Genomic DNA, 13,857 nt, shown 5'->3' on the forward strand with positions numbered 1-13,857 from the left:
TGTAGACCAGGCTGGCCTCGAACTCAGAAATCCGCCTGCCTCTGCCTCCCGAGTGCTGGGATTAAAGGCGTGCGCCACCACGCCCGGCTTCCCTGGCAGATTTTAAAACACCAGCGCTCTGTCATGTGGCCTTGCTGTGTGTGGCTGTGTCAGGCTGGCATCAGTGTCTTGAATACAGTGATTTCAGGCGTGGGCAGAAAGGAAAGTTCAAACTTCTCAGAAGCTGTTTTAGAGAATCAGCTGGCCACGGTGGCGTGTGCTTGTAAAGCCAGGAACCTGAGACAGAAGGGTTGCTAAGAAGCATTGCAAAACTCCGACCTGAAAAAGGAAAGGAGTGGAGGGATGGCTCAGTGGTTAAAGTGTTTACTGCTCTTGTAGAGGCCCTGGTCCCGTGCCCACGTCTACAGTGAAGAGGGCGTAAGTGCCTGTAACTCTGCTCCAGGGTATCCAGTGCCCTCTTCTGGCCTCCACTGGCACCCACGTGTGTGTACATTCACATAAACACACATGAACAGAAAACCTTTCCTTAATAAAAAGCAAGCAGGAAAATAAAGAAAAAAGGAATTCCTGTCCACATGTTCTGGAAAACCTCCTTACAGAAAGAGAAACATCAGAATTTTCACCGCAGGTTAATATGTAAGTCGGCGCTCAGGTTTGCTTTCGCTGCGGTTCCCTTCTCAGCTCACCTGGAGCACGGGAGAATAAATGTGCTCCAGTAAGGCCAGTGCTGGAGATGTGGAAACTTAGAAAACATAGGCACGTTCATTCTCTGCTACTAAAAACTACGGGGGCCAGAAAGATGGCTCTGGCTCAGCACCTACGAGCATCTGTTGCTTTCCCATACAGAGAGGCTCCCAATCATCTGGAACGCCAGTCCCCAGGAAATGAAAGCCGCCTGCTGGCCTCCAAGGGCACTCAGGCGGTTCACAGACATACGTGTGGGCAAATTCCTCATATCCTTAACTGCTGCCAGGTGTGAAGGCACAGGCCTCACATCCTAGTTCTCCAGAGGAAGAGGTAGGCAGATCTTACAAGTTTGAGGTCAGCCTCGTCTACATAGTGAGTTCCAGCACAACCATGGAAATGTAGAGAGACCATCTCAAAAAACAAACTTAAGAAACAAAAAACTATTGATAATTCTCTTTTACTTGCTGTAAATGGAAAGAATAAAGTCTTAAACAGGAAAAAAAAGAAAAAAAGAATAACAATATGAACTAACCAGTACCCCCAGAGCTCATGTCTCTAGCTGCATATGTAGCAGAGGATGGCCTAGTCGGCCATCGTTGGGAAGAGAGGCCCATTGGACTTGCAAAGATTATATGCCCCAGTACAGGGGAATGCCAGAGCCAGGAAGCAGGAGTAGTGGGTGGGTTGGGGAGCAGGGCAGGGGGAGGGTATAAGGGACTTTCGGGATAGCATTTGAAATGTAAATTAAGAAAATATCTAATAAAAATTGTTTAAAAAAAGAAGATAGTTTTCAATGGCTCCGCTTCAATTTCTGAAAAATGTGCTTTAAGGGCTTTTGGTTGGGTGGTTGGTTTTTCAAGACAGGATTTCTTTGTGTAGCTCAGGCTGCCCTTTAGACCATGCTGGTCTCAGACTCACAGAGATCTGCTGCCTCTGCCTCCTGAGTGCTGGGATTAAAGGCACGAGCCACTCTGCCTGGCTGTTTTAAGTTTTGAGAAAATAAAATCAAGTAAAAATACTTCCTGGGAATATTACTGCGTGGTTTAGAGTATTATCTGGTTATGTAATTGGTTTTGAGATCACCACAGTTGTATGTAAAATACTGTTTTTCTAATGCAGTAACCATGAATAAGTAATAATTATTTTTGATACCAAGGAGCACCTGAAGGCAAGGCTAGAATCAAAATGACTAGTAACGTGTTAGGGACGTCAGTCGAAGGCCTTGTGTGCAGTCACAGGCACAGAATGTATCTCAGAGCCGCTAGTGGTGATGCTGCTGCAGTAGCAGCTGCTCTGACCAATAAGTTGAACAAAAGCTTTAAAATAAGTTCAGCAATCACAGTGTGATAAGAAGGCCTGGCTGGGGCGGAGTGGGGGGGGGGTGCGGTGCTGGGGCAGGGCAGGGGGGATAGAGACCAGTCAGCTATCAGTGTTTTCCCTAATGATAGTGACCAGGTAAGCAAAGCATATTACTTGATTAAAGAAAAGATACAGAAGTTATTTCCCCAAGCCAGGTGGTGGTGATGCACGCCTTTAATCTAAGGACTTGGGAGGCAGAGGCAGGTGAGTCTCTGTGAGTTTGAGGCCAGCCTGGTCTGCAAGGTGAGTTCCAGGACAGCCAGGGGCTACACAGAGAAACCCTGTCTCAAAAAGAAAAGGAGAGAGAGAGAGAGAGAGGGAGGGGGAGAGAGAGAGAGAGAGAGAGATCCTAAGACCTTTCCAGGTCCCAGCCATGCTGAGCAAGTCGCATTAGCCATGCCCCAGTGCACAGTGGTGCGCACTGCCGCTGAGGGGAGCCCTGGGAGAAGCCCAGCGCCCGAGGTGTCAGCGTGAGCGAGGTCACGGAAAGCCTGCCTGCCTGCCTGAAAGAGCCTTTCCTCCTCAGATCTAAAATGGTTACTTCACAACATAGTCCTTCCTAATCTCTCAGCCACCGTTACATTCCAGAACCACTGTGTAGGTCAGCGACAGATAGGGAAATCTAGTTAACTGTCTGGTTTAGAAAGTTGAGTTACAATAAATTATTGGTTTTGATTGTTTAAAAAAAAAAGGAGCCTCTCCCCTGATACCTAACGTTTCTGATTTAACTTCCGTCTTCTCAGTTTGTGTTGTGGTAGACACGTTTCTCCAACCTTTTATGATGAAAACTTTGAAAAATATTGAAAATGTAAAAGGATAGACCCGTGGTGTATATGCCTGTGTGTGCTGGTAGAGTGTTTGGAAATTGCATAACACTGTCCGAGGTGCCTTCCTTAAATGAACAACCTAAGAAGACGGCATTCTTAGCAGCTGTGAAGCCATCTTGTGGTACCTGTACCTGTAACAAGAGCCGTTGCTAACTTTAATGTTTATTTTTCTATCATAAAGAGCTGTAAACTCTTTAATGGGAAGTTAGAAATCCTGATCCAGCTCTGTTTCCCACTCCTGTTAACTCGGAACCAAGGCCAAGATAGTTCCGTGGATGTTGCCGTGGCAACGTGACAAACAAAAGAAAGTAATTGCTACTTTTCATTGGTCTTTGAAATGCATTTATGTGCATTGGGGGGGCGGTGCATGTGGAGGGAGCAGCCTCAAGATCCCTCCTTAGGAACTCGGTCTTTATTTTTAAATGTTTTTAAAAAATTAGATTTATTTTAAGTGTATGAATGTTTTGCCTGCATATGTGTCTGTGTCTCACATGTGTGTGTGGTGGCTGTTGCAATCAGAAGAGGGCATCGGATCTCCTGAACAGTTGGGAGCCTCCATGTGGGTGCTGGGGATTGAACCTGGGTCCTCTGAAAAGCGCAGCCACTGCTTTATACACTGAGTCATCTCTCCAGCCCCAGTCTACCTCTGTGTGTGTGTGTGTATGCAGATTTGAATTTTTGTGTTTTGGTTTGGTTTTATAGGTAGCCTTGGCTAGCCCTGATACTTGTTGTGAGGACCTTGCTGGCCTTGAACCCACAGAGGTCTGCTTGCCTCTGCCTCCAGAGTGCTAGGATTAAAGGTGTGAGCCCAGCTTTATCCACCTCTACTCAGGGAGGATCTCTCATGGGCATAGAACTCACCAGTTAAGCTAGATTGGCCAGCTAACAGTCCCAAGCATGTATGTACTAGTGTCTGCCTCCCAGTTACAAGTGTGTGTCTCCATGCCCAGCATTTTACATGAGTTCTGTCAATTGGATGCGGGTCCTTGGACTTGCAAAGCAAACCTTTACTAAGTTTTGACTGGTCTTTGGTACAGAAATGTAAACTAACTCTTTAAGAGAGGGCTCATGCTGTCAGTTGCATGGACTGAGCACATTGTTTTCCCCGCTGTCACATAAGCAGGAGTGAGCATAAGGGGACTGGAGAGACGACTCCACAGTTCTTGCAGAGGACCTGGTTTGATTCCCAGCACCCACAGTGGCTCCTGTCTGCCTGTAACTCCTATACTAGGGGATCTGGTGCCCTCTGCTGACCTCTACAAGGATCAGGCACACACGGCAAACAGACATACATGCAAGGCAAAACATTCATACAGAAAAAGATAAAAGATACCAAAAAAAAAAAAAAAAAAGGTTGTATATGTGTGTCCCTAAAAGGGCTTTCTTTGCTCTCTCCTTTATGGAACAGTACAGAAAACTTCACATGTAGAAGAAATAAGGGATACTTATAGAAAAAGAGTTTTACAATGGATTAAGTCATTGAGTTCAATTGGCCCAGATGGCGAACAGTGTTGCCAGTATTGTTTGTAATCTAGCAGTAGCCAAACATTGTGGCCCACATTTTCCACAAATGTGTGCCGGGGATATTCATCATGAGGTTGCTTTCTACCTCTATATTTGTCACAAGTATGTGCATTACTCTGTACATGCATCACTGTAGGTCAGGTGTGGGAATTCGTAGTTTAAGGTCAGTGATGCATAGGCTTAGGCTGTAAAAGTTGCTTAGTGGAAAGTCCAGAGCAAGTATAGTTGGTTGCTACATTGTCCTCCTAAAGGAGAGTGAAGCAGGCAGGCCGGGTGCACAGCGGGATCCCCATTGAAAGTGTCAGTGATGAGTAACCTAACTCTGGCTGTGCTCAGCTAGTTTTCAGTCTGGAAAAATGTTAGGGGCGGTCTCATAATATTGCATTGCTAGTCAGTGTGCTGCCTATGAATTTTCTTATGCTCTCCAGTGAATCGTTAAGAAACCAAAGTTTATAACCCTTCGTTGTTACAGTGGAAAGACTGCCGTCACAATGTAGCAGCTCGTATGTCCACAAGGAAGGTCTGGCCCTGTCACAGAACTTGATTTGTGGACAACACTGTGCAGTTCCGTGGTTGACAGTGAAGGCTAGGGGATGTGAGCAGCTTGCTCGTTTTCCTGACGTCTTTAGTACATATTTTATAAGCTTTGTCAAAGAGCCTGTTACCTGCTACGCACAGTGTGTGCATCCTAAGGTGAGCTGGCAACAGGAGGCTGGCAGTATGACGCTGTCGTCCTGGCAGCTCCTGTCCCAGTCATGGCTTCTGGGAATTCCAAAGCACTGCCAAGGCGGGAAGGTTTCTCAGCGGGGCATGAGCTGCCCACCTCACAGCCACCTCTTGATTAGCAAGTCTGCTTATTAATGTGCATAGTCATCAGACTGGACTTCTGTGAAGGATTTGCCTCTCTGAAATGACCCTGCTTTGTATGCTAATGCATTTCTTCCAGTATTAACTACTATACTAACTACTTTGTGCTGGTGTAATTATGCAGTAAGCTAAATTGAATAGGCATGTATATGGTTGCCTTTGCAAGTCTTATTAAAAAGGAGACATTTCAGGCTGATGGAATGGCTCAGTGGGTGAAGGTACCTGTCACCACATCAGGCAGCCTGAATTTTAGCTAGGACTCACATGGAGACAGGAGAGAGTGGGCTCCTGTGCGCTGATTCTGACAGTCTGCATACACTACACACATAATGTGTACTAAAAGTCTAAGTAACTGGATGGAGTAGTGCAGGCCTTTAATCCTGGCACCCAGGAGGCAGAGGCAGGTGAATCTCTGAGTTCCAGGCCAGCCTGGTCTATACTGTGAGTTTCAGGACAAGCAGGGCTACACAGAAAAGCAATTTTAAAAATCCAACAACAATAAAATCTAAGAAATAGAGGATTCGTAACTTCAGAATTAGCAACACAGACCTGTAACCAAGTGCTCAGGTTGCTGAAGCGCAGCTGAGGAGTTCACAGTCAGCCTGGGCTGCAGAGCAAGACTTTGTCTGGGAGCCGAGCTCCAGTGCTAGTGTCAGCATAGCGCACAAGGCCCTGTGTCCACCTCCAACTGCAAGAAAAGAAGAAAATCAGGAGTCCGTGCTTGCCCCACATATACAAAGCCCTTGGTCTGATTCCTCATACTCAAGAAGGGAGAAAAAACTATAAGGAACTTTTAATCCCATCCCTTTTGATTACTATTAATTTTTTTTTTTTAATCAGAAATCAGTTTATGGGCTGGTGAGATGGCTCTGGTTAAGAGCACTGACTGTTCTTCCAGAGGTCTTGAGTTCAATTCTCACCAACCACACGGTGGCTCACAACCATCTGCAATGTGGTCTGATGCCCTCTTCTGGTGTGTCCAAAGACAGCTACAGTGTACTCATATATAATAAATAAATCTTTAAAGAAAGAAAAGAGCCGGGCGGTGGTGGCACATGCCTTTAATCCCAGCACTTGGGAGGCAGAGGCAGGCGGATTTCTGAGTTCAAGGCCAGCCTGGTCTACAAAGTGAGTTCCAGGACAGCCAGGGCTATACAGAGAAACCCTGTCTCGAAAAACCAAAAATAAAAAAAATAAAAATAAAAAAAGAAAAGAAAGGAAATGAAATCAGTTTGTACCATATAAGGGTTATACTGTATTGTAAGGGCTATTACTCTATCGTCAGGGCTACACTGTATCATAAGGGTCATACTGTATCCTCGGGGCTGTACTCTATCCTAAGGGCTGATTGTAAGGACTATAGCACTCCTGGACTTGGTGCAGCACTTGGCATACCTTGGGTATGTCGATCCTAACATTGGACCACTTCCCTGTGCCCTTACAGACACACTGCCTTGTAAAACTAGAAACAGTATCACTATATAAACCAAGCTCAGCACCATGGTGCACACCTTAATCTCAGCAATTAAGACACCGAGACAGGTGGATCTCTGTGAGTTCAAGACTAGCCTGATCTACATAGAGTTCCAAGACAGCTAAGATACATAGTGAGACCATATTTTTTAATAAAAGAATAAACCAAAAATTGTGGAAATAAGTAATTTCCAGAAGTACTTGAAAGTTAGCATAACTAAGAAAGTTCTGTGGCTTGGTGCTGCCATCTGCTGGTTCTAAACTCCTGATTTCCAGTAGCTAGCTGGCCTGCTCTATGACAAGGAACAGAGGGAATGGGGGCCTTGTATTGAGAATCTTTTAAAATCTTCTTTGTTGAGAATATGACACCAGACTATCATGCAGTCCATACATTGTTTCTTAGCAGTGTGCTTTTAGTGAGACAGTTGCTAGTTCCCCATTATTAACTGTGTACTATTTGGGTAGGAGTTTCTCATCTAACCCTTTTCTCTTTCTCATTTTCCCCCCAGTTTAATGGATCGAGAAGTGGCACTGCTTGCTGAGATGGATAAAGTGAAAGCTGAAGCAAGTAAGATGGTTGATATTTGATTAAAGCTGTGACTGAGCCAGGGCGTGGTGGTGCGTGGTGCAAGCAGTTCTAGCACTTGAAAGGCAGAGGCAGGCCAGTCTTGGGGAGTTTGAAGCCAGCCTGGTCTACATAGAGACTTAAAAACTATCAGCCATACAAATAATAGGTTGCTACCTCTCAGTCAAAGCTTAGTGTTATAGTCTACAGTTATAGTTTATGTATACACACTCAATCAGTAAAACAAATATGACTTTATCAATTAATCAGTCAGTCTTGAGCAGTTGTACTGTGCTGACATATTAATTCTTCATACGAGTTTTAAATGTTTTCCCCAAATCTTTAGCATTCTGAGTGTAGAATTTAATTTATAAGAGATTGCATCACGGTGTCCCGGTCGACCGTAGGAAAGGAAGCACGCTGTAGGCACCTGAGCCGCCTTTCGTTTTGCTTTTCTTGGAAATTTTTTTTTTTTTTAAAGATTTATTTATTTATTATATGTAAGTACACTGTAGCTGTCTTCAGACACTCCAGAAGAGGGCGCCAGATCTCGTTGCGGATGGTTGTTAGCCACCATGTGGTTGCTGGGATTTGAACTCTGGACCTTTGGAAGAGCAGTCGGTGCTCTTACCCATTGAGCCATCTCACCAGCCCCTTCTTGGAATTTTTTATTGTTACTATTTTTATTTTTTGATAAAGCAGAATTATCAGGATGGTCAGAGAAGACCTCCCATGCTCCTACAGTTAAGCGTGTGCTCTTGTTGTCTCCTGTCGTGGAATTTCCTTTGTTTTTCCACTTCAGGATGATCCTATTGAGTGTCTGTAATCAGAGAGTAAGGAGAAGGCAGTGAGCTGAGAATTCAGGATCGTAGCGCAGTAGCCTTGCCTGGGCAGTTGGTGTGGTTTTTCACAGAAGAGGCAGACATGACGGTGGTTTTGAGTGCGGGTGTGCAGCACCGATGTGCAGGTCAAGGGAAAGCTTTCCGGACTGATTCTCTCCTTCCACCCAGGACTTAGGGGTCAGGTGTGCGTGGTGTACTTTACCCCGCTGAGCCGTTCCCGTGGTCCAGCGGTGGGTTTTATCTTCATGAGATTGAACTTGTGTGGGAAGGTCGTTTAACCTACCCTCAAGCTATAAGAATAGGAACGCTCTGTTAGGTTGAGGTGGTAGCTCACAAGTCACTGTGCCTGTGACCACAGCCATGGGAAGTGGGGCCTGAGACCGCTGAACACAGGGAAGTGTGGAGAATACAGCAGAGATGCTGCCTGCTTCTCAGAAGTAGGTGCATAAGCACTAAATAGTGTATCTTGAGATGTCTGAACTTCCCAGCTATGTAGCCTGTTCTTGTCCTTTAGAATCTCTAAATTTCCCAGCTATATAGCCTATTCTTGTCCTTTGGTTCTTTTACAGGATAAAGGTTCAGATAAACTAAAACTGGTAAAAAGGCACAGTCCTTACTTTTGAGAAAAGGGTGCTTTTTAAAAATACATCTTTTAGGGGCTAGAGCACTGGGTCAGAAGTTAAGAGCACTGACTGCTCCTTTGGAGGACCTGGGCTCTACTCCCAACATCCACAGGGTGGCTAAGAACTGCCTGTAACTCCAGTTCCAAGTGATCTGATGCCCTGTTGTGACCGCCATGGGCACCAGGCATACACAGGGTAGACAGACATACCTTCAGGCAAAACAATCATATACAAATATATAATATGCACACAAAGAAGTGTGTATCTTTTAGAGAGCTAGGAAGATGGCTCAGCCAATAAAGTTCTTGCTGTTCTGGCATGAATCTATGTGTTAGAAGCTGGGTGTGTGGGCACATATCTAACTCCAGCCCTGGAAAAGGGGAAATAAAGCTGGGCGTGGTGGCGCCCACCTTTAATCCCAGCACTCGGGAGGCAGAGGCAGGCGGATTTCTGAGTTCGAGGACAGCCAGGGCTACACTGAGAATCCCTGTCTCGAAAAACCAAAAAAAAGAAAAAGCAAAGGGGAAATACACACCTGACACTTGCGGACAAGGCTGAGGTCCCAGTGAGAGACCGTGTCCTAAGCCAAGCACCGGGCAAGGCTGAGGTCCCAGTGAGAGACCGTGTCCTAAGCCAAGCACCGGNCGGGCAAGGCTGAGGTCCCAGTGAGAGACCGTGTCCTAAGCCAAGCACCGGGCAAGGCTGAGATCCCAGTGAGAGACCGTGTCCTAAGCCAAGCAGTGGGAAGGGGATTGAGAGATGACCTGTGGGATAAACTGCTTCAGCTTCACAAGCAGGAGGCACAGAGTTCAAATTGTGGTACCCACATCAAAACTGAGTGCAGCAGTGTGGGTCTGTAACCCTAGAGCTGGACACAAAGACATGTAGGACACAGGGCTCACTGTCCAGCCAGTCTAGCCAAAACAAGACCTCTAGGTTTGCTGAGAGACCCTTATGTCATCTGTGCTGGAGAACAGCTGAGGAAGCCACCCGAAGCTCTCTGCATTGCTCACACACCTGCAAGCACGAACACAGCAGCGCCCCATCACCCAGTTTGGACCAGTTATTAAAATTAAAAGCTACATAATTGTGCCCAACTTCATCAGTTTTACATCTTTATCTTTGCTTACTCTGAAGTTGCCTGTTCATAGTGATGAGATGTCATCCTCCCTTAGCAGTGCTGACAAGAACGCTCATTGTGATGCTTTATCGGTAGTATTTCAAAGCTCCGAGTGTCTCCTTTTTTTTTTTTTTTTTTTTTTTTTTTTTTGGTTTTTTGGTTTTTTGGTTTTTTTCGAGACAGGGTTTCTCTGTATAGCCCTGGCTGTCCTAGAACTCACTTTTAGACCAGGCTGGCGTCGAAATCAGAAATCCGCCTGCCTCTGTCTCCTGAGTGCTGGGATTAAAGGAGTGCACCACCACCGCCCGGCACTCCGAGTTTCTCTGTGCACATTCATATATGGTCTTTGTTTTGATACTTTGAAATAGGTTTGTTTTCTTGTTTTATTTTTTATTTGACATGTGAGGAAACTTTTGGGGAAAATGTGACTTGTCCAGTATCATATCTTTTTGTTTTATTTTTTTTCTCAAAAAAAAAATGTGTTTGATTTCTTGTTTGTTTGTTTGTTTGTTTGTTTGAGACAGGATCTCACTGTGGGTCCTGGCTGGCCTAGAACTCTCTTTGTAGACAAGGCTGGCCTCGAACTCACAGAGGATCCACCTGCTGGGACCCACAGTCAGCCAAAATTGACTATTTCATTTTATGTGTGTGGGTGTTTTGTGTACATGTGTGTCTGTGCAGCATCACATGTGTATCATGTGCCCAGAGAGGCCAGAAGAGAGCGTGGGCTCTCTGGGCAGTTGTGAGCTGCCATGTATGTGGGTGATGGTACTCGAGCCTGGATCCTCTGCTTGAGCCAGTGCTCATAATCACAAAGCCATTTTTTAACCACACAGCCCTGGTTGATTTTCTGAGTCATGTGATGTGTATGAAGTGTTATTGAGGGCTGAAGAGAGAACTCAGTGGCTAAGAGCACTAGTTGCTCTTCCAGAGAACCAGGGTTCAGTTCCCAGCACCCACGCCATGATGCCTCACCACCCCCTGTAACTCCAGTTTCAGGAGATCCAGCACCCCTTCTGAGCTCTGCAGGTCCTGCTTGTGTGTCACAGTGCCGGTGCATAGGTGTACATGCAGACAAAACACTCACACATAGAAAATTAAATTTAAAAAATTTTAAATCCTTAAAACATATTTTCTCAATCTTGAAATCTGTAAGAATGCTGGAGGCTGAGAGGAGCTGAGGTGGGTGTGATTGACAGGTGGGAGTAAACCAGTAAGTAGGTCTTTTATAGCCGTTAAGAAAATCGGTGTTAGGCTGGAGAGCTGGCTCAGCACTTAAGAACTCTCAATCTTCACCAAAACTGACGTTCAACTCCCAGTACCCACGTGACGGCTCACAAACGCCATACCTCCAGTGCCAGGGGGTGCCATAACCTCCTCTGATCTCCACAGGCACACGGCATACATGTGGCCGACATAGATACAGGTGGGCAAAGTACTCACACATGTGGAAACAAATCTTTTTTAAAAGACAGAAAGAAGGGCTGGTGAGATGGCTCAGTGGGTAAAAGCACCTGACTGCTCTTCCGAAGGTCCAGAGTTCAAATCCCAGCAACCACATGGTGGCTCACAACCATCTGTGACAAGATCTGACTCCGTCTTCTAGACTGTCTGAAGATAGCTACAGTGTACTTATATTTAATAAATACATACATAAATAAATAAATAAATACAGTTTCAGTGTACTATAGAAAACAGAAGCCGGGCGGTGGTGGCGCACGCCTTTAATCCCAGCACTTGGGAGGCAGAGGCAGGCGGATTTCTGAGTTCGAGGCCAGCCTGGTCTACAGAGTGAGTTCCAGGACAGCCAGGACTTCACAGAGAAACCCTGTCTCGAAAAAACAAAAATAAAAAGACAGAAGGAATGAAAGTCAAGTGTTGATCTTCAGAGATAGTTCAGTCAGTAAAAGGCACAAGGCTTGAGCCCAGTCTCCAGAATCCACATTTGAAATCCGCAGAGTGGGGCAGACAGAGGCAGGCCAGACCCCTGTCACTCGCTGGCAGCCAGTCTTGCCTCCTTGACTTTCAGGGAAAAAAGTAATTGGTATTTGAGGGAAGACACCCAAGGCTATCTGGCTCCATGTGTGCACTGCACCTGGCTTTCTTAGGTTCTGAGGCTTTGGCTGGGATGGTCTTACAAAGCAAGCACGGCATTGCTAGCTGTCTCACGGCCCTGGGTGTAAGGTTCTGTATGTGTCAGTTATGTGTGACTACACACAATAGAGAGACCTAGGTAAATGCATTTCCTGTTCTCTTGTGAAGAAGCCCAGAGATAACTAATATATAACTAGCAGGGCATTGCTATATATTTGTTAGAATGTCAGAAGGGGTAACATTGGGACCCAGGTTCCTCTCTCCTTTCTAGCCACCTTCACAGCATGCTCTGGTCAAAAGATAACTCCCAAGGATTCGTTAAGGGAGGGGTGAGCATCACATGACTCTTTAGAGCGCTGTAAGCTAGAGCTTCCTGTTGGGCCCACCCTCTGCTCCCTCACATCAGTGTTGAAGCTGAGCTAGGGCACACACCATGTCATCTGGAGCAAAGCCCAAACTAGGTGTGGACCCAGGAACATTGGTACTCAACATTTTTATTTTGATTTGATACATTTTGGGTTGATTTCTCAAGGCAGGGACTTGCTGTATTGCTGAGACCAGCCTAGAACTCAGTATATGGCCCAGGCTAGCCTTGCCATCACAGTCCTGCCTCAGTTGTCCAGATGTTCAGGTCATAGGCATGAGTCCTCAGACCTGGCTTAACCTGGGGCTTCTGACAGGAAGAAAAGGAGAAGGGCCTTACTCTTTTAACAGGCTTTGTCGCAATCCTCTGCTTCAGCTGCCCAGTGACCCTCTTTATTATAAAATAATAAATAGACCCCTTTAAAGGGGGCTAGGAGATGGGTCAGTGGTTAAGAGTGCTGTTCTTGCAGAGGACCTGGCTCCAGTTTCCAGCACCCACATGGTGGCTCACAGCCATCTGTTAATTCCAATTCCAATGCCCCCTTCTGGCCTCTGAGAGCACAGACACGGTACACACACATGCATGCAGCCAAAAACACCCATGTGTATATGTGTATAAAATAAGGTAAAAAGCTAAAGGTTATTTATTAAATAAATTGAATAGATACACCCCAATTTCTTGTCAGTGGCCATCTCTTCAAAGCATAATGGTTTGGTCCCTTTGTCTGAAAGGCCTCATCCTCTGAATAACTAGAGCTCTCATCAGGCCAGAGATGGCATGTTGGGGCTTGGGTCCATAAACTAAAGGAAGAGACCATGTCCCCTTCCTCTAGGTTACATCACAGAAAAAGAGAATTAGAGTAAGAATTCCTGCCACCAGGTGGTAGCGGCGGTGGTGCACACTTTAACCCCAGCACTCGGGAGGCAGAGGCAGGCAGAGCTCTGTGAGTTTGAGGTCAGCCTGGTCTACGGAGTGAGTTCCAGGACAGGCAGGACTACACAGAGAAACCCTGTCTTGAAAAACCAAAATGAAAAAGAAACAAAAGAAAGAATGAAAGAGAAAACAGTGACCAACTCTTGCAGGACAGAGCTGGGCATCATGGCTTAAGTGTGTAATTCCAGTGTGTGGAAGGTTGGGCTGGCAGAAGATCACATGCCATCCTGTGCTGCAGCGTTCAGACAGGCTTGGGCTTCAGAATGAGATGCTGTCTCAGGACAACCTTGCTGGATATCAGTTCCTAGGCTGGTGGTGAAGTTTCTTGGCTTATTTGTCTGACAGCTCCCAGCTTGGCTTCCTAGGGAGGACTTTTTTATCATTATTATTTTTTAATCTGTTCTTTACCATATCTGTAGAAACAGGTGCTTTTTAAAAAAGAAGAGTATAGCCAGGCGTGGTGGCGCACGCCTTTAATCTCAGCACTCGGGAGGCAGAGGCAGGCGGATTTCTGAGTTCGAGGCCAGCCTGGTCTACAAAGTGAGTTCCAGGACAGCCAGGGCTATACAGAGAAACCCT

General features: G+C 45.9%; 1 protein-coding gene across 1 annotated transcript in view; it reads left to right on the plus strand.

The window, feature by feature from the left end:
* Nucleotides 1-13,857, plus strand: part of Spats2 (spermatogenesis associated serine rich 2) — a 78,660-nt gene that overhangs the window by 56,667 nt on the left and 8,136 nt on the right. Inside the window, exon 9 of the mRNA XM_021183323.1 lies at nucleotides 7,247-7,305. Coding sequence (XP_021038982.1) covers nucleotides 7,247-7,305 — 59 coding nt within the window. The remainder of the gene's footprint in view (nucleotides 1-7,246; nucleotides 7,306-13,857) is intronic.

Source organism: Mus caroli, chromosome 15, assembly GCF_900094665.2.
Source record: "Mus caroli chromosome 15, CAROLI_EIJ_v1.1, whole genome shotgun sequence".
Lineage (NCBI taxonomy): Eukaryota > Metazoa > Chordata > Mammalia > Rodentia > Muridae > Mus > Mus caroli.